The following is a 26989-nucleotide window of genomic DNA, read 5'->3' as shown; positions in this document are numbered from 1 at the left end:
ATGACGTTAACGTCCTTTTATCTTTTCATCAAGTCGGGCATTACATCAACAAATTGAGCAAAATATTGCAAACAATGGTCTGAAGGCTGTCCGTCAGTGCCTTTTGAGCTGAGCTGTCTCTTATGCCTACTCTGGGCTGCAGAGTGCAATGCTGGGATTACGTGACAGCTGTCGAGGGACTCTCTAGGAATCTTGGAGATGGTAACCGAAACGGTCAACACTCAACGGAGTGACGGAGGTTACTTAAAGGAAAGAAACTTTTAACTTACTGATCAACAGAAGGTTAACTTCGGATCCCGAATCCTCACAATTTTCACCTATGTCTTGGATTTTCCTTGAGCCACATGATGAAAACTATACAGCAGTGGTATCCCGTCGGGAAAAACGGTCGAAAACGGCCGCTAGTGTCACTTAATGCAAACTGTTATTTTAGCGCCAATAAATGAGGCAAGACTATTTCCAACCCATGAAATCGTGATTTCATACACTTTTTGCAATCTAGGATAACATTTCATCGATCATCATCGATCTTGCGTGAAGCCAAATATGAGGCTTCACGATCACGTCATCGACGTTATCAGCTCTTCGTTCATCAATAACTCCCGATCAGTGAGCTAAGTTAAAGTAGGGAAAACCACCTACGGACTCGAAAAGACTTGCTGAATCGATCGAACGATTATTAATGACAATTATCACCTGATTCGACCAGCTCCGTGACCTGACTTTGACCGGAGTTCAACACCCTATGTTGACCTTTTTGCGATAAAAAATTGAACCATTCGACGCGACCGACAATAAAAATGATAAGTGTTAAAATCGCGATACTTCGACCATGTTTGGCGAAGCTCTTCACCAAAAACTGTCGACCTTGGTGCCTGACCTACATAGGTCACCGGTTGGTTGATTTTAAACTTTGAGTACGTCGCTACGTCTCGGAAATCGAAAAGGCAAATACGCTAGTCTTTTTTGCGAAGCTCTGGCTCAATTAGCGGTGCAAAACGGTGAGAGTTTCCAGGAAACGATCGGTCTGGTGCTTTATTCCTGCCATCTATCACACGTTTTTATCGCAATTGGCCTGCACTTCTTGTCCCTCATACTGTCGACCAGCCCCTTTGTACGGCTTATTTAGTTCGCATATTTTATATCAGAGTGGAGTTTGCCTCGGGAGTGTGTCTATTTTAGAGACGCAGCTAAACTCTTGTAAATACCTTACATAAACAGAATCTACATACCTACTGGCTAAAATTAACGAATACCATCCAAACGCTGTTTGTTCCATCGTTTGATCAACCCATGATATTTCAATCTCCTTACACACCACACCACACAACAGCCGACCGAAACAAGTTCAAATCCATAACAAATTCATTTTTCGCAATAAAACCATTTAGCATGCACATGACATCAATAATTCACGTTAGCCCGCACTCACATGGAAGGCCAGTAACAGGCACAGTGTCGGGTAGGTACGATCGCGCCGTCCCGCGACCCTGTCCCCTCGCCCGTGCCCCGGGACCCGAGCGTTAAGTACCATCGGCGGTGCTGACAGGCCGGTCGCACCAGCTAACCTTCGGCGCTAGGTGGGCGACCTCTCGCCGGCGCCGACACGCCGTTTGGCACGTACAATTCAGGACTGGAATATGGCGACGGCGCCGGTGCGCCCAGTCCAGTCCGATCTATAGGTGGCGCACACGCGCCGTCACACTCCTGCCCTCATACACATACACTGTCACCCGTGTCCGAACACGAGCGCACACACCCACGCACACACACGCACACACATAGGGTCGGAGATCGAGCGGGCGCCGCGGGGCGCACCGCTCTACAATATCAACAGTGGCCGGCGAGCGGGCGGCGGCCGCTCACATGTGCAGGTACCGGTTCTCTCTGGCCAGCGCCGTCATGGCAGAGCTCATGTCGTTGATGACCATGTTGTTGCGCGGCATCACGTTGCTGGCGCTGTCCATGACGGACACGTCGCTGGCTGCGCCGCTGTAGGGCACGGGCGTGGGCGGCGCGGCCGCGGCGGCCGCCGGCGCCGGCGACTCGCCGCTCCAGCGCTTACACCGCTGCACGTACTCGAGCGTCCGGTGAAAGCTGTCGGCGTTCATAAAGGTGCGTCCCGGCTCGGGCCGGGGCCGCGCCTGAGATCGCTGCGGCGACTGCTGCTGCTGCTGCTGCTGGGGCTGCTGGCAGGCGCCGTACCCGGGGTACCCGGCGGCCCACTGCTGGCGCGCCTGCTGCTGCTGCTGCTGGCAGCCGGGGCACGGCTGCTGGTACGCCATGGGCGGCTGGCCGGGCGGCGCTGGGTGGCCGCAGGCGAACATTGCGCCGGTACCAGCGCCGCCGGCGCACGGGTGGCCCATGGAGGGTGGCACCGGCTGCTGCGCCGGGTAGCCCTGCTGCTGCTGCTGCTGCTGCTGCTGCTGGGGGAACGCCGGCTGGCAGTGGTAGCTGCCGGCGGCGCAGTTGTGCGCTCCGGCGGCGCCCTGGTGGTGCCATTGCATCACACCCTGTGACATGCCACCAGCCGCCATCTGCTGCTGCTGCTGCTGCATCTGGTGCTGCTGCTGCTGCATTTGCTGCATCTGCTGCTGTTGCCGCTGCTGCTGCGCCTGCTGGGCCTGCTGCACCTGCTGCTGGTGTGCTGCCGCCTGCTGCGCCGCCTGCTGCTGGTGCGGGTGCATGTTCTGGCAGCCGGGCATGGCAGCCATCTGGCAGCTCATCTGCGCCTGCTGTTGCACCTGCTGACAGACAGGTGCCGTGGCAGCCACCGCCGGGCTGGCCACCGGCTGCTGGCTGTAGGCAGGGCTCGGCACCGGCTGCTGCTGCTGCTGCTGCGGCTGCTGCTGGGGACCGTACGCCACCTGCTGCTGCGGCTGCGGCTGCTGGGACTGCTGCTGGTAGGCAGGCGATCCCATCGGTCCGGCAAACGGACTGTTGACAGGCTGGTTGCTGTACGCCGGGCTGTTGACAGGCTGGTTGCTATAGGCCGGACTGGTCACCGGCTGGTTGCTGTAAGCAGGGCTGTTGACTGGCTGATTGCTGTATGCCGGGCTGTTGACTGGTTGGTTGCTATAAGCCGGACTCTGGACTGGCTGATTGCTGTAGGCCGGGCTCGGCTGGGCGTGCTGGGGGTGCGGACTCATCTGACTTGCGTTCATCGTCGCAGATTGCGCCGCTCCCGAGCCAGCCGCGTTCGTCTGAAAACAGAAACACGACCGTTAGCGAGGTGAAGGACAATGGGACACTTGAAACGAAAATTTAAGATACTCTGCGCCACGACAGCTAAGTAAATCGAATGTAAATGCTGCAGCCATGAATGGAAACACAACGACGAACAAACACCGGTTACAAACGCGCTCGTGAAGTATGCGGCGCGGCTCACCTGCTGCAGGTAGTTGACCATCTCGTCGGGCAGTACGAGCCGCTCCTCGATGTACTGGTCCTCAGAGAGCTCGTCGAGCACCACCTCCTGGTTGGGGTGTCGCCGCGCGCTGGCGCGGCGCCGCGGCGGCCCGGCCGGCGGGCCGAGGGGCCGCGGCGGCCGGCCCATCGGACGGACAGGGTCCGAGGCGCGCCGCTGCTGCTCACCGCCCACAGACGAGGAGGGAGGCCGGCCGGGCAGACCGCGCTGCTCCATCGCCTGACACTGCGTCTGCGACTGGCGGGGAGAGGCGGACAGTCAGGACACCGCGGTGTCCTGAGTATCTCGCCGGTGCACCGGCGAGATACTCAGCGGTCGACAGGGTCACCAGCGGTGGTGATTGACATTCAGTGTCGTTGAGAGCCTGAGACAAAGCTCGACAAATCATCAGCAATGCAACGGCTCAGGTGACTGGGTAGTGATCACGGAATAATGCATAGCACATATTCAGTCCTACAGCCTAACACAAAGCGACGGGCGAACACCTGCTGATCGACACGACACGTCCTAGTCACGAGCGGTGCGATCTCCCCCGCTGATCCCACCCCGCCCGGCTCCCGCCGAGGGTACCACACACTCACCTGGACCACCAGGTTGCCCATGCTGCCCATCTGCTGGCTGACGAGGTTGCGCCGCTGCAGGCGCTGCAGCTGCGCGGCCATGCCGGCGCTGAGGCGGCCGGCCGGCGCCGCCGACGCCGCAGACATATCCGAGCACCGCCTGCTGACGTCGGTCGAGATCGGGTCGTACAGGCTGCCGCCGGCCGGTCCGCAGGCCGCCGACATCTGCGACATCTGGGACTCGCGCCGGCTCGGCTGCTGGCTGCTCCAGCTGCCGTAGTAGGTGCTGACGGTGGCGCCGCTGTCTCGGCGCGGCTCCAGCAGCGTGGTGGCGCCACCGTCGGCCGGCGCGCCGCAGCCCAGGTCGGGCCGCGGCGCCGAGTCGTAGCTGTGCCGCCGGGGTACGCAGCCGGCGGGTACTCCGGACGGCGAGACGCGCATGTGCTGCAGCCGGTAGTTGATGTCCATGAGCGTCGGGCCGCGGCCGCCTGACAACGAAGCGACGTGTTGGTCAGTCAACGTTGGGCTCTGATAACGAGTGCATAACAAAATCTCCCTGAACACGCCGCGTCCCCCACAAACCCTACATATTGCACACTTTCTGTTTCACTGCATCACTCTTAGCTCGAGACTCAAGCACCCCGACATAACTCTGTTGAATCCCCACCTACACCTAAAACAAATGCGCAGCACGCAGGGAATTAGCACCAGGGCCGGTTTGCTGCTAGGCGGTGGCGGAACACACAAAGCACCAGACATGCCGTGACACGGCCGGGGCTGATAGTGCACGAAATTCAACACGCCGCCAGACGCGCGGCCGCCGCGCCGGCTGATCACCGCCAATAACACCCACCAATTACACAGGCGGTCACTGGCGCATCACCGTCGCCATCTGGCCGGCCGCCGGCAGCGCGCGGGTCCGGCGCGTCTGGTCAGCCGGCCGACAGATACAATCACAGCTATTGCAGCGCCCATACGGGGAGCCGAGCCGGCCGCGCGCCGCTGTCCGGCGGCGGCAGCGATCCATCACTGACGGACCGCGGGAGGCCGGCCACGGTACACCGGTGGCCGGAGCAGCGCGACTCCCCGTCCGGCGACACGGAGCGGACGGCGGGCGGCGCCCCCTCCCTCCCCGCCCCCGCTCCGCCCGGTCAGCAGTCTCACCGTTGTGCAGAAGTGCCGCGTGCGACATGGCGTTCTTGGCTTGCAGTCTCGGCCGGTACATGCGGCCGGGTGGTTGGAGTCGGTTGGCCGGACCGCCGCCGACGCCGCCGACCCCGGCCTGCACGGCCATGGGGCCCATGGGTACCTGGCGGTCACCAGAGACAGCTGGTCAGTGAGAGCCGCACGGTGTCACACACACAGTTACACACAGGTCGGCGCGAGTCGTACGGCCTCTGACGTCAGTGCCGCTCCCTCCGCTGCCCTTTCGTCCGGCCGGGGCTGTTTAAAGGCTCATGTATCTCCCTGTAGTTAGCAGCGCCGCCGGGCCGGGCGGACACAAAAGGAGCGAGCAGGTGAGCTGTGGTCCAATACCTGGCCGCCGGACCAGCACAGTCGACACAATAAGCCCCCATAAACCGGGCCGGACGAAAGTCCGCTGTGAGCCCGTCATAAACCGCCGCGGCCGTAACCTGGCCGGGACTGGGACTCCGGGACGGACGGTCACTGTCAGACAGTGGGACAGGCGTTGGGACCGGGTCACATAGACGGAGTAACGGAGCAACGGTGAGCGGTCGGCCAGCCGCGAGGGTAAACACTACAGTCCCATCTGCCTCTCGCTACCGGCGGCGGCGTGGCATCAGAGGCCGCCGCCGCCGCCGCCGGGCAGGGCTGACCGGAGGCCTGCACAGGGCGCCAGCTGCAGCAGCGGCCGGAAGCAGCGGCCGGCGAGTTTTACGGCCCTCTTCTGCGAGCTATTTGCCGTCGTTCGGCGCGACAAAGGCGGCAGCAAATCGACCGATTGTGATCTCACGGTCAGAGTGAGGCGGCGGCGTTTAGAGAGCAGCGCCGGCCACTTTGGGGAACAGAGGCTGTCTCTCCCCACTCCCTCGCACCCTCCACCCTCCGCCCCCGGGGTCGGCGCGTCTTTTGAAGACCCATATGAGCCCTCGGCACGCCCAGCGCCTCACCTCCACCTCCTCATCCTCCGGTATCTCCCAGGGCGCCTCGACCGCCGACACGCCGTTCGTCGTGCTGACGTTGTTGTCGCTGATGGGTTGCTCGGGCGCCGAGCCCTGGCCGCCGCCGGCGCCGGCGCCACCGCCGCTGCCCCCGGCTCCACCCCCGCCGGCGTCCCCGGGCGAGCGGGCCGGCATACCGGGCGAGCCAGCGTCCTCCGACTTGACGCTGGGGCTGCTGACGCTGGTCAGCTTGGTGTCGTCGCCCGGACTGCCGTAGCCGGTGGCGCCGCCGTCGTCGGGCAGACCCTTGTGCCGCTTGTTCTTGTAGAACTCTGGGCCGTGTACGGTTTTGACGTGTTTGCGGAGTGAGCTGGGGTCCGTGTAGCGCTTGGTGCAGCCCGGGATCTTACAGACGTACGGCTTCTGTAAGGTGATGGAGGACGGTCAGTGGCTGGTACCCACCGAACACCCCCGGTGGGCACATTGATTGGCTCTGCTGCAAGCTCTCCGCCGGTGGATTATATTGATGCTCCACATTAGCACCCAGCAGCTACAAGCGTCGAGCTCTAAGGATGGAACGGGTTCCTAAGCCTTTTGCAACACAGCATGCATACACCGACTCGCAGACGAGCAGACATTCACTAGACAAACAGACAGACGACCGAACATTCGGGGGACGTCGGCGCGTCCCACCACTCACCGAGCCACTCCGGCTGGCTGCCGGCAGACATGGCAGAGTTCAGCACAGATTCGGGAGCTAAGAGAGGCACAGGGAGAAGAGGGATGGTACGGGAGGACTAGGAGGGTTATGGACGATACCGCGAAAAAAAAAACAACAAAGAAAACCGCTGAGATATGCGGATAAGAAAGTAGACACAGAAAACGAGATTGGTGCGCAGGATGAGTGAGAAGACGAAGGGGGAGAGATGACAGGAAGAGACCTCGGAAGAGAAGAGGGTGAGTAGGGAGCCGGACAGTGGAACCGACGGCCACTGTACAAACTGCACACGGTGGCAGCGACGGCCGGCCGATAACAGGTCGGTCTGGCGACAGCGCCGACACGCGAGCGTCGTCACCGCTCGGTGTCGTGTTGCACAGGAACGCCCACGGCAGCCGCCGCGCCAAATACGTCTACAGACGGCGGCCAGCCGCGGCCAGTTAGTGCAGTCTGGACATGGCACAAACATGGATAGGAAAGGGCGACGATCGGAAAAATTCGGAAACCGCAAGCGGCAGCAGACGGCGACGGATTTTGTCGTCCTTTTGCGGCTTTAACCCGCGAGTTGCTGGGGGGGGGCGTTAAACGCCCCCACTTTTTTCGCCGGGCCATAGCATAAAAACGGCGCGCCGCAGGCGCGCCAAATTTTGGGTACCTGTAGGGAATTGATTGAAGTTTATTGTGACAAAGTTTCAAAAAAATCGGTCCGAAAAATTTTGAGATATCGAGGTTTTAGTGACGTCATGATTTCTGAGTTTTCGACCAAAAACGGCATATGTTCAAAAAATCATATAAAATCACAGAACAGACATACAGACATGCAGTAAACGCCATTAGACTGCCAATACCATGAACAATCACATGGCTATCTTCGATTATTGATTATCGTTCCGCATTTTCCAAAATCTTGAACTGAATCTTGGCAATTTCTCGTGACTACTTCACGACCATGATACATGTATTTCTTAAATTGAACTTTTTGAGCCAAACACGTACACATATGATAAAATGAATGTCACCATCGTGTTCGACGCCCCAAAAAATTACCCATAAAACATGTGTCACGGGTTGCGAATATCAGTTATGATTTTCGGGGATATGTGCCTACCCGGTTGACCTGACCTTGACCCTGACCTATGCTTGACTGACCCCTACATGGAGCTGACACTCTTGTAGGCCTCATATGATGGATTGTGCACCGTTTTGACAGAGTTTATGACGAGAGGCGCCCATTGCGAAGTCCTGAAGTCCATGCTACTGAAAGCCCGATTTCAGGTGTTTGACCTGACCTTGACCCGACCTGTGACCTCAAAATTCAACTTTAAAGTACTCATCTGAAGCGTCTCGCCGCGTTCTTTCGTTTGCCGCCTCGTGCGTTTCGCTGCGCCTATTGGTTCGCGAGTTATCGGCTGGGGGCGTTTAACGCCCCCCCCCCCCCCCAGCAAACGGTGGGTGGCGAAATACCCCAGCAACTGCCGGGTTAAAGGGACCCTCCCACCTTCAAAAAAGTTAATGAATTGGCATAAAAGTGATGTAGCGTGAATCACAAAGAGCGAAAATGAACATCTACCAAATTTTACCGGAAAATATTCACCCGTTTTCGAGATATAAGACTTTTATTTTTGTTTACTTTTTGGGAAATCCGCTGTTTCTATGACGTCACATAAAGGTTTTCTTTACGTCGGCATTTGGAAGCAATAGTTTGGTATCAAAGTGCGACAAATATTGCGCGAATGATGCGTTTATCTTATCAAGGTCAATATATGATGGCCAATAAAGGATTCCAGGACAATTCTTATGGCATTTCTTCGTATCGCAATTCTTCGTCTGCAAATCTTCGTCAGGGCATTTATTCGTACCTATCGCATTACTTTGTCTCGCACCAGGGTATATGAAAATCGGCTCGCATTTCTTCTTCAACGCAAATATATGCAAGAGTAAGCATTGAGGGACAAATAAATGCACCGACGAAGATTTGTAGACGAAGAAATGCGGACGAAAAATTGTGCTACGAAGAAATGTCATGCGAGGATTCGTTCGGGTACCATGACATTTATGTGATTTCAAAGTCAAGGTTCACAGCTGATCTGCTAAATCAAGCCAAGAATCCAAACTATCAAAAAACTATAAATATTTGTCTGTCACAGAGGTCTCAAGCAATATAAGGTTGACATATGTTGAATCAAAAATCTACTGTCACAACTCACATCTCCTGCCTTAGTTTATCATTGTTGTTTTAACTTGCTTTCAAGAGAAACAGAAGCCAGTATCTGATATCACTTCAGATGATTGTTTCAAGATCTGAGTTCAAATGGAAATAAAAGCAAGATCAAGATGAAACAGGGATTATTGCTGTTAAAGTATTTTGGCCATGATACAACAAGCACATAAATCATTAGCCAAATCAAATACTGGTTGGTTTGTCAAGATGTTTGTTGTCTGTCGTCTGTCGAGCTGCTATGAACACTGAAAGAGTGAGCTGCCCTCACTCTTACTTTAAAGAGAGTAGTTTAAGTTGAATGGTAGTGAGCTGTAATTAGACAAAGCAGCTATTCAGTGCTCACATCAAGCCAGGCTAGGAAATGGCATCAACTGTGGTGGGAGGAAGCAGGTTCGGCAGCCCTATGTTGTAAACTTCTGTTATGTCTTGTGTTTGATCAACTGATGTTTTCTGCTCTGTTTTGTGCAGTGATAGTAGCAGGTAACTGCATGCTTGTCAAATTATGTGAATAAACGAATTCATAACATTGCATTTTTCTCTCCATGCAAGGAACAAGTAAGATGTTGTAGAAAATGTAATAGAGGGCTGCATTGCTGATTTTGCACTTTATCAGAGCTTTATTTAGAATTGCTTTCCTGAAAGCTACACACAGGCCACAGTGCTGAAATTCACAATGTCATAGCTTTTGGCAGAAAAAAGAAAAGACTTACCGAGGTTAAATTGGCTGAAAGTATGGCAGAGCAGGTCTTGATGCGTATGCCCATCCGTGTGCTTGCCGAAGCCGAACTGACTGCAACACATTTAACTCTGACCCACCATGGTGGCTGGCATATCCAGAACTTTCACCACTCTAAACAAGACAACTTTCAGCCCTCAGCATTGTATTAAAACACTGTACAAAACACTCAAAATTTGTTTCAGTGCCATCCACGGACAACATCAGTCGCCATTCACCAGGCCAGTAAAAACAGAATAGATAATAGCTTCAAACCCATGTAGTCAGAGTTACTAGGTCTGCACCTCAAAACAAAATCCAGGTGACATTCACCACGCCAGTAAAAAACAGGTACTTAGGTAACGTAACAGCTTCAAATCTGGTAACATGTTGGTCGGACTTTACACTACCATATTTACATGGAATAATATGATACCAAACAATAGTGCAACCATTCTGGACAACAAAAGTGTATGATAAAATTAATTTAGAATACTCTGGCAGCATGATTTACGAGCACAGGCAGGTGTTACCTACCAGCCTTCTCAATGCTCGTAAAACCAACATTGTAGTTTTGATTTTACCTTACATGATAACACACTTGGCTGCAATGGCACATTTAATTTAATACTGTGAAAAGACCAGTTATAACCACTTCACAAGCACAATTGCACCTCATGCCGACATCCTTTTCCAAAGACAGTCAGCAGCGTCTTTCGTCAAAACTGGAAGATAAATCCCCTTTCAACTGTTAACATCAAAAATATTTCTTCATGGTGTGACTTTGATCTCCATATGGAAACCTTGCAGGAAAAGAATTAATGTCAATTGTCAGCTCTTCAAATTTCTTTGGACTTTAACTTGCAGTACCATATCCAGTTTGCTTTGATATTTTGTTTTTTATTCCATGTTGAAGTTGAACACCAAGCTCCAGATATAGCAGGCAGCTTGATCATCTTCGGCCTTGGTATAATATCAGTCCAAGTTCCAGTGGTGGGTATCTTCTAATATTCAAATTAAAATGAAAAGCAACATGCTTTCTCAGCGCCGACGACGGATTTCACGTTGATAAACAAGGGAGCTCAAGGTCAGCAAAACTCGGGTTCAAGGAATGGCGGGCGTTGAAATGACTGCTGACGTCATCAAAAAACCGCTAATGGTTAAGAGATAGGGACTAAGCTGGTCCCACCCTGCAAGTAAAGGGAAGAAATTTCTTGAACACCATAAAGCTGCGGGGGTTGCGACCAGGATAAATGGTGGTTTCTGAGCCTGGCCGCAAACTTGGCTATCTCAACTCAAAACTAATGTTAAGGTGGGATGGTCCCTTTAACTGGTACCGGAGCGTAAAATGGACAAGGTGAACCCTGGGCGGGTGCCGGTATCAACTGGTGACCGAGGTCGGCGTTGACCAGGGCCGGAAGGCGTACCAGCCGTACGTACCTCGTTGGAGTGGGTGCGGTTCTGGTGCTTGGCGCGGTCGGAGGCGTTGCTGAAGGCCTTGTTGCAGCCGGGGAACTCGCAGGCGTACGGCTTCTCACCCGTGTGGCTGCGCAGGTGAGTTTTCAGGTTCTCCAGCCGGCTGTAGCGCTTGTTGCAGCCCTCGAACTGAAACACGGACCAGCACACTCGGGTCAGGGCCGATGGGGTTCGCGGGGCGCGGCACACGGTAAATCACCATCACTACCACACCCCGACACTGGGTCCCGGGTCGCCAATCACAGATTACGGCCCGCCCCGACCGGTCGACGGCCCGCGCCGGTCTGCCGTGGAGCCCCTCCCGCTGCAGACCACAGCCGCTCGGCGGAGTTGACGGGTCCCTAATCCGCCGTGCGCCGGCCGCCGCGGCGCAGGCGGATATGCCTGTCGGCGGCGGCTGTCCCGTCAGACGGAGCGGCCGCAGCGGGCCGCGCCGCAGCCGGATCTAGCACCGCCGTAAAGAGCGATCAACTTCACACCTCCAGCCGGAGTAATCGACTGGGTGTATGGATTGAGCCGTCGGCCAGCCGGCTCTGCCAGCAGCGGCGGCCGCCCGGCAGATGGTATCGCCCGCGGACGGACCGCTGCCGCCCATGTCACCGCCATAGCGCGACGCCAAATTGGAACGGCACCGCCATCGGTACTGGCGGCACTGGGTGTCGGCGTGTCAGCGGCGGCGCCCTGGGCCGTTCATCAGCCCCTGCCACCAGCACCTTCCCTCTCCCCTGCACCGCCGTCCCGCCGGACGGCGCCGGGGAATTAGCGAGCCGGATTTATTCGGTCCTCTGGCGGCCGGCGGACCGGCTGAGCCGACTTTCATCTCAGGGCGACAATTAGCAGGCCGCAGCCAATTGGCACTTTATCAGAGCTAACGGCCCGACTCGACACCAGCGCCGGCGCCTGTGGTCCCACACTGAGGGTGCGAGTCCATCTCCGGACACCCCACACACACCCCACATACAGCAAGAAGCCCAGGTCCCAGCCGAACCGGCGCGCCGGTGGAAACGTCCACTTTACTAGAGCTGTGCAAAGTTTGCAAACACAAGAATAACCTGAGATTACAGACGGCACGTCTGAGCCGCGATGTCCTCGGGAGCAATGCATAATGTACATGATGTGGTTGATTCAGCTCATTCAAAGCAGCATGAAGTGCACGGCGTTTGCAGAGTGCATGCAGCTAGCGGACTTCCGAATGCATCTGCACAGGCTGCATTGTGTCAGCGACCATGTTCCTTTCTGCGCTGACACGTGCTGTGTCGCCAATAACCCGTCATATGCGGTCTGTCACTTCTCTGATCTGTTCAATCTGCTCCGGCCGGCCTGCACGGCAATTCTAACGAGCTGCCCTCCAGCAGAGACGTTTGGGCCGCGATTCAATCGCGCACTCGGCGGGCCGGTGGGCAGCGGGCGGCCGCGCGGCGAGCTAGAGAATTCCCGGCTCGCAGCCAGCAGCCGCCATGGGGCCGCAACAAAAGATGATTCACGACTGTTGAGCGGCCAGCTCGGCGCGTTTGTCGAGTCACGCCGGCTCGTCGGCACCCACCAAAGGAAGAATGATGTAATCACACACCATCAATATCCGCCACCCGGCGTCTTCATTCCGACCGACCCGTTCGATTCCCTTATAATTTAGCGGCCGAATGTTTTATGCTCAGATGCAAATGAGCGTTATCATTGGGCGTCTGACGGGGTGGTGTCCGCCGCGGGGAGCTGCCGGGGCGGCCCGCCATGACCGGGTCATTGCCGAGCTCAGGAGAGCTGCGCAGTGGTGATCATCATCAGCGGGGCGCCGGCGCGGCACCCCATACCTCCTAATGTCGCGCCGCCGGCGGCCGCTCCGCCACCACGGTGACCGATGGAGCTCCTCGGGCGGTTCGAGAGCGCCCCAGATTGCTCGCCGCGCCGCTAGCGCCGCGCCCGCAGAGGCGTGTCGTTTCCAGCCGCGCCCGACCGTGCTCGCCAAATCAGATCACATGCCCCGGGACCAGCCGGGTGGAACCGGCCGGCGCGGCGTCGGGCAGCGCGCCGCGCCGATGACAACTTGATTCGCCCGCGGCGTCCGGCCGGCAAACGTCTCCCATAGCCCGACATGCCATTACACTCGCGGCCCGTCTCGTTACATGTCCACCGTTGCCACTATCGGCCAGTTTATTATTCATTAAACTTTAACGAGCAGGTGGTGAGTTACCGCGGTGAGGTCGGCGGGCGCGGCGCGCGGCGCGCCCCGCCGGCCGGCCGCTCACGACCCGGCCATTGAGCGCCGCGGGAAGCGGATGAAGACGTCACCGCCGACTCACGGCCGCCGCAGGAGCTCAAAGCGGCCACTCATGCCCGGACGCGGCGTCGGCGAGCGGCGCTCTCCCCAGCCGACGGCGGCTCAGAGGTGCCTACAGGAGGCGCCCTGTCAGCCAGCGCCTCCCCAACGCTTCCAGGCCGGGAGGCCGGCCCGCCGGTGCATCGCGCGCATTCCGCGAATACGGCGGCGCGCCGAATTGCGACACTGCGCCGTGTCGCTGCGCCGTTTTTGTCTGGCGGCGGTCGGTCGTCGTTTCCGGCGGTCTGGCAGCTGGCTGCCGGCTGCCAGACCAACTGATCCCCGCGGCAGTCAGATGGAACCTGTAGCTTGTGGCTCTGACGGCAGCGGTGGACGTCACAGACACCGACTCTCGCACATCATAACGCAACCCGAGCTCGGCGTAACCCGGCCGCGGTCAGAAGATGGGGCGATCGCCACTGGTGCATATCATTTCCACCCGCGCCCGTGTCCGACAAAAGTGTAGGCAGCTGCTGCAGGGCCACCGTCGCCCGTTACACCGCTCTGGCACAACCTGTGCATAAAACGGCCCTGGCAGAGGCGGAGGGAGAAGCAGAGACGGAGGCGGCGGCGGAGGCGGCTGTTGATGCCGGTGTCGGTGGCCGGCACGGCAGCATCCGCGGGGGACGGGTGAGGCGATACATACACCACCAGCAGCGGTGGCGAGGGCCGGCTGCAGCGGCCGAGATTAATCGGTGACGCGGCCGGCCGACAGTCGGACGCTGCTCGGCCGTCGGCGGCCGGCCGGCTCCCCGTGCAGCCGCCGCCCCCGCCCCCGCCCCCGCCCGCGCTCGAGACAGATTAATGCGCCGGCCAGCGCCGCCACCGTGCGAACTGGCCGGCAAAAAGCACCGCTGACACTGGGGGCAGTGTGAGCGGGCACGCCCCCGCTCGGAGGGCCGTCCGCCAGCCTCCGCGCCCATTACGGCGAGACCCAGCCCGGCTCGATTTAGGAGGGTCGCGCCTCAGACACCGGCCGTGTATGAGAGAGGGGCCATTTCTGACTGCCTCGCCTCGCCGCGGGGCGGGCCCAGATGACAGACGGCGGTTGGCGCCGACGCCGACAGCGAGCACAAACACAACACAAACACACATCGGCCGACGACACGGCCGCCGGGGACGACCGAGACGCCCCGCGGCACCCGCGCCGCGCGGGACCGGGTCCCTACGGAGCCCCAGTAGCTCCCCACTGCCGCCAGCGTCCCGTGTGAGCGTCCTATAGGCAGCACGTGCGGCCGCACCTGACGGGCCGATCGCGCGAGTGCCGATCGACGGCTCCGGTTACCGCGAGCTGCGTCGTTTTTGTCGCGCCGTCACCCGCTCGGAACGGAGCCGGACGGCGCGGCGGCGGCGATAACGGCGCGGGGCGAACGCGGCGCGGCGCGCGTGAAATCGGCGCGCAGACGACACATCGCACGGCGAGGGTCGGTCGAGCGCCTTGGTTGTCAACCGTGACCAGACCGATTCGTCAGAAACGACCGGATATCGAAAGCGGCTTCCGCTCTTTAACAGTCAACAGAGGTGAATCGACAATGCCACTGCGGTGAATCGATGCAGCACGAAGTAAGGATCACCTCATCTGCTCCGACCGATCGGATATTCGCCCGGCTCGCGGCGCCGTTCCCGGTCACTGCACGGCGTGATATGCCGCGATAGGGGACCGCCGCCCGCCGCACAGCCACCTCCCGCGATCACAATCTCTCGTCTCGCAATCGGCCGACCGGGGCGGCTGCAGGCTCGGCTGGCAGCCGTTCGGCCGACGCTGCTGCAGACGGCATTCCATCCCTGTGTCTGAGCCGCGGCTGAGACGCGGCGGGGCGGCACGGCAAGGCGCACGATGGGATGGGTCCATGCGGTGCCTCTTGACAGGGAGAGGCGGGCAGACAATGGCATTCGAAACCCGGTGTTGGTCATCGGTAGTCGGCATTGGATAGCACAATTATGGAATCAACGAGACAGGCTACTGGATCTAGACCTGCGACCCTCCTCCCATCTATGCGACTTGCGCTTCGTGACCTGTGACCTATACGAGTACCAGTACTCCAGCCCTCCAGTGACGGCTGCCGTTCCCGCAGTCAGGGCCGACACCACAGAGGACAATCCCAGCATCGCCGCGCCGCTGTCGCCGGTCGCGCTTACCAAAATAAACATCTCTGCGGGCCGCGCCGACCGTCCGGCCCCGCGCGGAACGACAAGGACTCGGGAGTGTTCCCCGCCATCACGGCCGCTCCCAGGGCCTCGGCTAACATGTTAACTGGTGGGCCAAATGGCCCACCAGTGACCCGAAATGGCCCACCAGCCTCAAAGATTTGGCCCACCAGTAATTTTCCGAAAAATCTAAGTTTTCACATTTTTTACATTTCAAATTGAATTAGCCGATCTTATCGTACATTTTCAGGCTGTAAAATACACATCGGTGAAACATATTCTTGTGAAAAAAAAACCTCAACCTATTGTTTGCAATATCCTCTTGGGGTAAAAAGTGGACTATAGTACCTACCCGCAACTTAAAAAAACGATCGTCGTTGTCCGCCTAATACCATCACCATTTCCGGTTTCTTGAGACAGCCGTAGGTTAAGCCTCGGTCACACTTCACCGGATTGGACCAATGGACGAGAAACGGACGGCGTCCAGTGATGTCCGGGGGATGTCCGTTCGTTTCCGTTAAACGTCCGTTTCTTATCCGTTAATATCCGTTCCATGCCCAGTGGTGTCCAATGTGCTCAACCGGACACCACCGGACATGGAACGGATTAACCCGCGCCCTGGTTGGGGGGGGGGGCTATTTCCCCCCCCCCTCCAGACTTTTCGATATATCTCCAGAACCGCTGCGCCGATCGTCACTAAACTTTCAGTACCCTTCCGGACATCAATTTTACACATTGAGACCAAAAATGTTTCCAAAGGCTATGATAGGTTGGCCGGAAATGACGTCAGAGTGACGTCATGTTCTGCCGTTTTCGACAAAAAAAAAGGTTCGCGGGAACAGCTGTCAGGCCTATAGCTTTGCAAATACAGAAAAGCGATATAGACATAAAAGCTGTAGAATTGATAGAGCTACAAAACTGCTATCTCGGATTTTTGGAATTTTTGGATTTAGACCTGCAAAAATAAAAAAATATGTTTTTTTTTAATATAATAGCCGAAAAATCCAAAAAGTTTTTAGAATTTCGCAAAAACCGGAACATATGTGATAGTCCTTACCGCCTTCTATCCACATACCAAATTTTAGATTGATACCTCTTTTTTTGGCGAAGTTATAGCGAAAAAACTGTTAAAAATTGATGACGTCAAATTTTTGAACTCAATTTTTTGCAATTCTAGACCACGTAGCGCAAAACGGAGACCACCATTGAGCTCCCCGTGACGAGCTGCATCGAATCAATACCCATTTTATGCAAAACTATCAACTTTAAAATTTGACCCTTTTTGACCTGACCTTGACCTGACTTTCACCAGAAAATGACCTAAGCCGTACCTGATAGTCTTATAACCAACACCATTGAGTTGAAAATGCAAAATTGGCCATAAAACATGCATCGCACAACCTTAGTACCTAAAGTTAGGTTCATGTGACCTGACCTGTGAGCCTTGGTGACCTGACCTGTGTCCTGACCTGGTATTGTCAGTGGCCTCTTTTAGCAACATATGTACTAGGCAACTGACGCCCTATCGCTGATTCTCGACAAAATGCGTTTTCTTCGGTGTTATAGCGCATTCCCTAGGAGACCCGTGAACGGTGAAACATTTCATCTTTGACCTGACCTGAGACGTCGTCGGTGACCCCGAGGTCAATGAAATTTGGTTTCCCTCAACAAATTTGACAGGCCTTTCGAACACCGTTTGAATTTTGCGGATCCGTCCAGTAGTTTCGGAGATACGAGGGGGGGGGGCAAAAAATAGCCCCACCACAGGTCGCGTTATAAACAGACCCCACCGGGGCGCGGGTTAACGGATGACAAACGGACGTCGAACGGAAACAAACGGACATCACCGGACGCTGACAGTTCTTGTCCGTTTCTCGTCCGTTGGTCCAATCCGGTGAAGTGTGACCGAGGCTTTAAATTGTATGCAATAATCGTGAAAGACGTCTGCCTCTATCAATTACAGATAGTGTCGGCGGCTTCCATCCGATCGAGGTCTGCGAGAGTTCTTGCAAGCTTTCCGATCGATCGAGTGGTTGCAGTCACATAAGCATCTGCCGCAGACCAGTCGGTTACCAGAAAAACTACGAATAAAGAACAGACCAGTTCGGACGGTCGGGGATAAGCTTGCGAGCGATCTCAGACGGCTCGCCGATAGACACGATACAAGCCAGAGTCAAACTAGAGGTAGTGTCGGCGACTTGCAGCCGATTGAAGTCTACAAGCGATAATATGCGTCTTCAAGACCAGTATGATGCTTGCAGTCAGACATCTGACCAGTCGGACGAATTTCGAACCGTTCACAGTCAGCGTTCCAAAAATTTCTCATTTGGGCTGAAGATGACACTCAAGAATAAGAATGGATAATTTTACACTCTCACATTTTGGGTGGCTAGAACTTTCCACTCAGACACCCAAGAGAAATCTGAAGTTTGGGACACTGTTCACCAGAAGTCTACATAACTTTTTTTAGAAAATATTAGGGTTGCGCAGTGCGCTTGGGCTTTTGAGTCAATTCTTTTCCATGCGACACCAATAGGCTTAATAATGATCATTTTCAGAGATGTTGGGGTTGCTGCTACAACCCCCTTTTGGGTTTCCTGCTACAACTCACTTTATATATAAAGTTGCACTCGTGCTGTTCACAATTCCCCCGATCCACCCGACAACGCCCGATCCCGTCCGACCGCTTTCGATTCTCCGACTCTCCGACTCTTCGACTAGTCGGCGAGCGATCCACTCAGGGCTGGCTGATTTTTAACATCCGATCGGCCGTAAGTTATGGTCCAAAGTTTTATAATCTGCGTCCATATTTTGTGCATATACTTGTGCGATTTTATGTGCATATCGAGGGTTGCACATAAAAGGGTTGTGGGTCCCTACTCTCTCCTCTCTCTGAAGAGTCGGGGGGGGGGGGCTAGCCCCGTTTTTTACATAATTTAATGCCATCCTGACGTTTTTTGCAGAATAAAGTGGCCGAAATCTGGGGAGAAATCGAAAATTGGGGGGGGGGGGGCTATGGCTACGAAGGTCAGTCCATGTCGCTGCCCAAGTGGCCCACCAGTCAAAATTCCTTAGCCGAGGCCCTGGCCGCTCCCGCTGTGGGGTCAGTAGTGATGGACCGAGCTGTGGGTCGGGTCTGCAGGCGACAAAAGGTCCGTACGTCAGTCTGCCCAGTGGCCAGGGCCCTGTTTCACCGGTGATAGCAGCAAGCTGCTATCACGTTTCGCGAGCTGACGTCATGTCGTGACGCCATACTGTTGTCGTAATGGGTAGTTCCGGCGCACGATTGCCGCGACCTTGGCGGCGGCATTAAGTGACGTATGAGCCTAAAAGTAAGAGTTTACGCAGTCATGATAGTATATATATTTTTGATATATATTTTTTCAATATGATGTATTTAAAAGAAGTTGGGTTTAGGAAAAATTTTGACATTAACTTCGAAGATTTAGCTGATGACGTAAAACAATATTGCGGCAATCGTGCGCCAGAATTGCCCCTTACGTCAGCAGTATGACGTCATCACATTACGTCAGCTCGCGCAATTTGATAGTAGCTTGCTGCTATCACCGGTGAAACAGGGCCCAGATCTCAGCTCGGCGCGTTCCCGGCTGATAAGAACAGACTCGCTCACTGCCGTCGGCCCGGTACTTCGGGAGAGGACCGCCATCAACTCTGTGTGCCGTTGCACAAGGACGGCCGTCATCAGCGTCGCGGCGCCATCAGCTGATGACGGGCTGATGGCGGGGTGTGTGTCCGCGCCGTCCGTCATCCGGCGGCGATTTGTCATCGCGATGACGCCGGCAGAGGACGGCTATATATAGCGACACCACCGCGTGACGCCATCTGCTGCGGCGGCCGGGAGGGGACACGTCTGCACCCGCAGCCACCGTTGTACCCTACATGGCGAACCCCTCCGCGCACCCACGCCGGACCATACACAACCCACACATGACCTGACGCCGCTAAAATCCGCCGCACTGTCGCTCTGTCTTGCTGCAGTGGCCCCAACAGTAACAGTAACTGTAACAGTAACTGCCACGCTGCAGACAGTAACACTAACTGCTGCGTTGCAGACAAGTCACTGCCATTGGGAGACGACCCACATCTAAAACGGTCTGCACTCGCTACCGCTCGGCATTATCTAGATGGGCGGCGCGCAATAATTAAACAGAGAAATTAGCGGCCTCCCGGGAGCACCGACCGCCCGGAGGACGGGCATTCTTGGCAGCGTCGGCAGCCACTCCTCATCTCTGGCCGGCGACTTCACTGCGCGCACGGTCCCGAGCGCGGCACTTGGCTTCCACTGAGCAGATACTATCTGACGTTCCGGCAGAAAAATGGACACACCACAAAGGCGGGCTTTTAACTTGTGTTGTCTTTGTCTGAGGTGATTAACTGAGGCTACCGCCGCGGGCCATGAGTGCCCCGCCGGCTGTCTGGTTATACATGAGTGGGCGGCAACTGACCCTGTCCTGTGTTCCTCCTGTCACAGTGTGTCGCGGCGCGGTCACGCACGCAGGGTCATTGTCTGGGCGGGACTTCCAGTGTGCACCAAAGGCTGGTGGTCCGGGTAGGGTAAGGGCGGGTAAGAGTACGCGGGCGATAAGAGTACGCATCAGCTGTTTCGGTTGCTTAGCAACGCGGGTTTGTCGAGTTCATGAAGTGACATGAAGCCGCCAGTGCGTGAATGTCACCAACGGAACGTGGGCGTTGAGCGGCGACGCTGTTGAGTTTAAGGCGATGAATATTATTTTCGAGCGTTATGATATTATTATGACATGGTACAATAATTTTGATACTTGGCAGTTGAGATAAGGTACATTTTCGTGATTGTTGTGGGAAACTTGTGAGGTTATCTGGGGAAATACTGTACAGTGCAATATTCTGTTTGCGAAGTTTTGCACAACGTTTCGGGGTTGTTTTGTGCGCGAATTGCATGTACGGTAAGAGGACGCACTGTTCAGGACGGTAAGAGTACGCAGAATTATACATTAAATCGAATATACAGAAATATAGAATTATTAATCTATCGCTCAATGACGTTTGTTTTGTAGGTATATCATCAATGGAGCACTGTGATGCAGATGCGTACCCGAAATTCTTCCAAATACGAGTTATTCTCCTTTTTGATTGTGCATTTTTTTTTTTAAGAAACCCACGACATGATTATTTCCTGATTTATAGACTTGAAAGATTTATTTTATGTTTTTCTTTTTGGATACTAGATTCAGAATTAACTTAAATGCCTTCTGAGTTTGAAGTTAAGCATTTGGACAGTGCAAGCTGCATAGGTGTGTGTGTTCATATGCTTGCGTACTCCACCCGCCTGGCGTGCGTACTCTTACACACCCCATATGGCAAGAGTACGCAAGTGCAACGGTTCAGAAAATGTCAGTTTTAGACCACTTCCATTTACGCTGAAGGATCGTTGCCCCATGGGTTGATGGCTAATTCAATGAACTTTAATATTCCCTATTTGCGATTTCTTTCCTTCAAATATTAAACAAATGAGAGCAAGAAATCCACTAAGTGCGTACTCTTATACGACTTCACCCTAATTCTGAGCTAACTCTAAAACCGAGCCGCAACGAAACATGGTGCCAAGGCTGGACGGAGCCAGAGTTATAGACAGAACCGAACGGAGAACAGAGGGAGACTCACCGAGCACTTGTTGGGTTTGTCGCCAGTATGCGTGCGCACGTGCACAACCAGCATGTACTGGGCCTTGAACGGCTTCTGCTCGCGGGGGCAGTCCTTCCAGCGGCAACTGAAAGACTTCTTGTTGGCAGAGATGTGGTCGTTGTTGACATGCTGCGGGCAAAAAGGATATGTTATAAGAGTACAACACAGAAACAACGGTGAAGTTCAACCTTAGCAAAATAACCCTAAAGCACAAAGTTTAGTGACCTTCCAGCATCTGCATGCGTGTTCGTAAGGCTTTCTTAGGAGTAAGGACCGAGATGAAATTCACAGGGCTTTTGTGTGAACAGTGAGAACAATACATCGAAAGACGAGACAATAACGGCGGCGACCGTCCACCGAACAGCGCTGGGCGACCAGCGGACGGCGGCACTGGTCCGCTGGACGGACGGGGCGCCCCGCAGAGCCGTGTAGTGCCATCCGGACCGGTGTAAGACAGCCGACAGTCCGGTGGCGCGCAGTGTCCGGCCAGCAGAGAGCCTGTCAGACACGGGTTCGCTCTCTCCGCCACTGACGCACCCGCCACACCCGCTAACGTGTGTCTACCACGGTCACTAGCGACCGGCGCAGGTCAGGTCAGCTCGGGTGATGTGCTGAAGAAGTCAGGCCAGGTCATATTCCATTCGATCCTGCCACCTGCATTGAGCAAACGAGCCTATGGCTTTAATAACTACCAACTGTTGGCTTCCACAAATCATGCCAGACATCCGATTTTCCCGGGGATCAGTGGATACGTGATGGGCCGCTCGGCAGTCACGCGGTGTTGCACCGACCCCGCCTATCGGAGCCAATCTGCAGCTGGCTGCTGGCACCGGCCCGGGACGTACCCTCCTGCCGGCCGGCCAAGGTGCTTCCTGTTGTGGTGGCGCTGACGCATACGAAGCACGCCACCGGCCACGAGCCGACTACCAATGGACTCCTTTCCAATCCTGACCGGCTCTGTGATCCATACGCCCGACTAACGCACGCCGACAGACCGCATAATTCTCCAATCAGCCCCGACTTCATAGGGCCGCATAATTCCTCCAAAAACAGACGGCAGCTCAGCTAAACCATGCCGTGATAAACGACACTGCCAGGGTTTCGCTGTCTTTGACAGACGGCGAGTGAGCAGCATCACCTAACCTGCCCCTGAGATCACGATAGGTACCGCTCCCATACATCCGTTTTCGACGAGAGGTTGTGTCTTGTCGAACTCTCCCGGCACCTCCTCGCGCCGCCCGCGCCCTAACCACCTGTGGAAATCTCGATTAGTCCCGCCGCGTTCGCCGACTGGCCAATAATTGAGCTGTATCGGGGGCCGGCGCCCCGCCAGGCGGAAACCCCGCCGCGACCTCATTTACAAACGCAAATAATTATTCCTGGGGCGTGATTGTTTTTACGGTCGTTTTTGGTGGCGCGGCGCGGTGCGGTTTTTGATAGTTGGCGAGAGTCGGAGCGCCTCGGCGCGGCTCCGCGCCAGGCCAGCGCCGTGATGCGATCACAGTCACGAGCCGGTCGGCGACTTTTTATCGACGGCGGTCTCACTGTTGTGATCAAAACTTTCAAAATGACAAAACGTGGCAGCCCTGGCGGCGGCGGCCGGACGGCCGTCAGGGTCGGCGCCGGCGCAGGAAGACAGCTGAGTGATGGTCAGCCGCCGGCGTGCCGCGGTTCGGAGTCAGACGCCGCGGCAGATCACACCGGAGCGGGCGTCTGTCCGTCACCCACCCACTGTCCGCCTCAGCCGCCTACCATCCGTCCGTCCGTCCGTCTGTCCGTCCTTCCGATGCTAGCCGTCTCTACTCAGACGCTGACACCAGCAGCCACCACGGCGCGACTGTTCGATGATCACGCCGCAGACGGTGCGACAGTCGCGCCGCAGACGGACGGACGACGCGGCAGACGCGGCGTGTTACCGGAGACACCCGATACAGATCTCGACGGCAGGCAAAAACATGGCCGTCGCGCGCCTCTCCAATACTTAATCACAGCCAGCCAGCCGAGCTTCCTGCATGAACTGCGCTTCACTGCACGTTATTTATGTCGCTGAGAGGTAATAGCGGCGGTCTGGTGACACTCTGCGCCACATGACTGGAACTACCACCACCCCACACCGACCGGAGAGGGGGCAAATTGACCACGGACGTGATCGCGAGGGAAGCGGACGGAAGGCAGCCGCCGGCCGGACAGCACTTAAAGGATTTGGCCGATAGTGATCTGCCTTGGGCCGCGGCGCACAGCTCTGCGATCGCTGAGTAGCGTTATCGTCCATGTTCTTGTCCCTCTGCGGCCTCCGCGACCGGCGATCGCACGGACGAACGTCGGGATCACACCACCACAGTGGACGGCCATCAGTTGATTGGACAATCAGGCGGTTAGTTCTCACAATCGAGCGGATTTTTACGTGCGCCGTACGGAGAAATGCTCCAGTATTGGCGATGTAGGTATGTTATCGGTCTGTGATCGGCTGCCGTGAGGTAGGTGTCTGTCCTAGGACCACACACGGCCATAATGTCCCGGTGCACCGCGATTACCCGGTTAACAAGCGACAGCCCGTTAATCCCTTTGATAGCATCAGAACATGATCAGAGCCGGCAATGCAGGCGCTCACCTACTGTAAATGACTCACTCGCTCCATTCACCAGCTCTTTGACAATCGGACAACACAACCCTCCTCGCTGTATCCCCAGAGCTTCCCACAACTCCAGGAGCGCGGATCGGTCGCCACCCTCACCTTGACGAGGTCGGCCTGCAGGTCGTAGTCCCTGCCGCAGTCTTCCCAGTCGCAGTGGGTGACAATGAAGTCCTCGGGAGGCTCGTCGTCGGCTCGCTCGGGCGTGGCCGCGCTGGTCGAGCTGACCTCGCGTTTGACGGTGGCCCCGCCGCGCGCGGCGTTCTCCAGAGTGGAGGTGTCCGGAGATACTTTGGGCTGCTCCTGCCGGCAGCGGCGGGCGGTCAAAGAGGTGCCAGGGGGACGGAAAGGGGAGGGCACAAAGACATTCCGACATACGAGTCGGTGACTAAACGAGTTCTACACAAAACGCACTAAAATAAATAGACACAATCACAAACAAATACAAAAACTCTACATACAGTTTTTCAACTCCTCACAGACACACACGTTGCCTGAAGTCATGAAGGCCTATGTAATTTTAGCTTCCCAGCCAGATGTCATCCCGAGTTTCGTTACACCGAGCCGGATGTCACCACATGTGCCCAGTGCCTATCTCTCTATGAGCCTGTCTCTATCGCCCGAGCACCATTAGCGAATGTGCTGGCCGGCCAGGCGGCCCGCCCTGGTCAGTGTCAGGCGCCGCCCCGTCGACCGCGCCGTCGTCACCGTCATTAGCCGGGTGAGTTCGGCGGCAGAGGTGACACACCTAACGTGCCAACAGTCCGACGGCCGGCGCCTCACGGAGTGGAGCGATGGATGCTCCGTCACCCCGTGAGAGAGGGGCAGACAGCTGGGCAGTCGATCTGTGCTTGGCAGTGAGAACTTCGAGCGCGCGACACGATACTCTGGCCGACTCGGCATAGAGTTCCTCAAACTCCACCGTTTCTCAGCCACTCCGTCCACTCTCGCTATGCTCCGCCGCGAGCCGCGAGTCCATCGTGTGTCATCTACATGACACGGTCAGCGGTGTCGGCGACACGGGCCGGAGATGGGAGTGACATCAGCGGTGACCGCGCTATCGCGCTGTATACGGACGCCGTGCCGACGCACCGGTCACGTCACAACTTCCGTGCAGGGGGAGGGGGGAGGGGCGCGCTGGAAGATACACGGAGCGGGTTACTGATCAGTGAACCGGTCACAGCTCCGGAAGTTTGCAGTGCCTTGGCTTTGAATCGCCGACAAGAATGTGATCCACACAGAAAAGATCATACAACCTGCAATATGTATGAAAGGATAACTTCGATCGATTGTACTAACAAAGACGAAACATCAATTTTTGAAGAAATCATGTGGTTGTTTAATCCCTACACGCCTGAACTAAAGCGACCTGAATTCGCCATAAGGCGAAATGAATTCGTCAACACCGGCATCCCTGCTCGCCGCCCTGCCGACACCGGTTCCAGTTATTTCCCCGTCAGCATGGTCTCTGACACGGCGGCCGGCGGCCGGCAGAAAGACACGGCGCTGGCGTGTTTATAACCGCCCGGCCATTGGTGCATGACTCGACTGCCACCGTGTAAACAGAACGCACTGAACATCACCAACCGTGACACCATCGGCCGCTCTGTGAGTGGCCCAGAGGCGTCTGCACGGTCCGTGACGGGCGACCGGCCGCGGGGAGCCATGGCACAGCCGGCCGGCCGCATCGACCGCCTGTCACGTCTGAGTGGTTTTCTAATTCAATTAATCACTGCAGGCCTGCAGCGGAATGCGGCTGCAATGTTCAGCACACCATGCCGTGAGGTTGTAATGCCGCAGAGGAATGCCACATTCGCTCTAGCCTCCTCTCGTGTGTAACCCATATACCCTCTGGTATGGACTTCACCGCCGTCTCTGTCACGGAACAGACCGCCGCTCACAAAACCACAGCCTTCAGCGATGCGCCCGAGCTTGTGTAATCCGGGGATCGCGAGCCCGTCGGCCTGCCAGCTGACAGCCGCCAAGATGGATCACCATTCACCGTCCGAAACTGGTGGCGACGTATCGCAGACCGTGCAGGGTAGGGTTGTTCAAAAAAACCGAATTTTGGAAAAGTATACGGGCTCATGGCTCGTGTGGTGAGGTATTCTTTTCTGAGTCCAACGATGCCCTTTTTTCCGAAAAATATTAACTGCTTCATGCTCCCCAAACGGCTTGAAGAGGACCATGTCACGCCCGGCGGCCGGCCGGTGTCAGTAAGGGCGAGAATTCGCCGCCGCGCGCCGGCGGAGGCGCCTTATCGGCACCGCGCGCCACGACATCTACCGGGCGGCCGGCCGGCCAGTGGTGGGAGGGAATAAAATGCGTGGTCTTCTTTCACATGATAGGGGTGCGCTACCCATATTGTCGGAGCGGAAAGTTTCAGTGCAGCATCGGTACCTCTGCCGCGTTGTTCTGTGTCGATTGTTCAGAAAATAAGCCAAACAGAACCAGGGGCGGCGCCACGGGTTTTCGATAGGGGGGGACGGGGACCGAAAATCGAAAATCCCAAAAGTAGATACTGATCGTGTATGAAAAAAAAACGAGGCACGTAACGCCGCGAAACTTGGCAAGGCCCAAAACACATCGAATGGTGCATCCCGCTTCCAAACTTATCCTAGGACACCTAAGATCGATCACCTTTTCAAGCATCCTTGCCTCTAAATCAAAATTTGCAGTCTTGCCAACTCAAAGCTGGTTTCCTACAAGCTGCGAATTGCTTAGGTATGAGTAGCAGTGCCAGCTATTCTTACGTTTCGTACTTTCAAATTTTCGATCTTACGTCTGGTCAGCTTCAGGGCTTCACCATCATATAGTCATGGAGGAAAAGTGGGAATGTCTTCTGCTCTGACAAGTGCGCCAAAACTGCAATATAATTTCAGAATCATGACATCACCACCTGATCCATATGCAACGGGCAGGGTGCAGCTAATGGCTAGCCGTCAGTGGTCATGTCATCGGTGGTCACTCAAA

The 26989-nt window shown here is 56.0% G+C and overlaps 1 protein-coding gene across 3 annotated transcripts in view; it reads right to left on the bottom strand.

The window, feature by feature from the left end:
• Nucleotides 1–1350: 1350 nt before the first annotated feature.
• The window catches only part of LOC122383431 (transcriptional activator cubitus interruptus-like), a 132204-nt gene continuing 106565 nt past the window's right edge, over nucleotides 1351–26989 (bottom strand). For 2 of the 3 annotated variants that reach the window (XM_043369825.1, XM_043369824.1), the window contains 8 exons: nucleotides 24119–24319; nucleotides 21364–21513; nucleotides 11205–11369; nucleotides 6120–6533; nucleotides 5152–5296; nucleotides 4009–4475; nucleotides 3389–3664; nucleotides 1351–3203 (listed from right to left, as the gene is read on the bottom strand). In XM_043369825.1, coding sequence (XP_043225760.1) covers nucleotides 1863–3203; nucleotides 3389–3664; nucleotides 4009–4475; nucleotides 5152–5296; nucleotides 6120–6533; nucleotides 11205–11369; nucleotides 21364–21513; nucleotides 24119–24319 — 3159 coding nt within the window. In that variant the 3' untranslated portion in view covers nucleotides 1351–1862. The remainder of the gene's footprint in view (nucleotides 3204–3388; nucleotides 3665–4008; nucleotides 4476–5151; nucleotides 5297–6119; nucleotides 6534–11204; nucleotides 11370–21363; nucleotides 21514–24118; nucleotides 24320–26989) is intronic. The other variant, XM_043369826.1, reaches the window with a different exon arrangement.

This window comes from Amphibalanus amphitrite, unplaced genomic scaffold (assembly GCF_019059575.1).
Source record: "Amphibalanus amphitrite isolate SeventyFive unplaced genomic scaffold, NRLGWU_Aamphi_draft 000163F_arrow, whole genome shotgun sequence".
Taxonomy (NCBI): Eukaryota; Metazoa; Arthropoda; class Thecostraca; order Balanomorpha; family Balanidae; genus Amphibalanus; species Amphibalanus amphitrite.
This window is presented reverse-complemented; position numbering and strand designations above follow the sequence as displayed.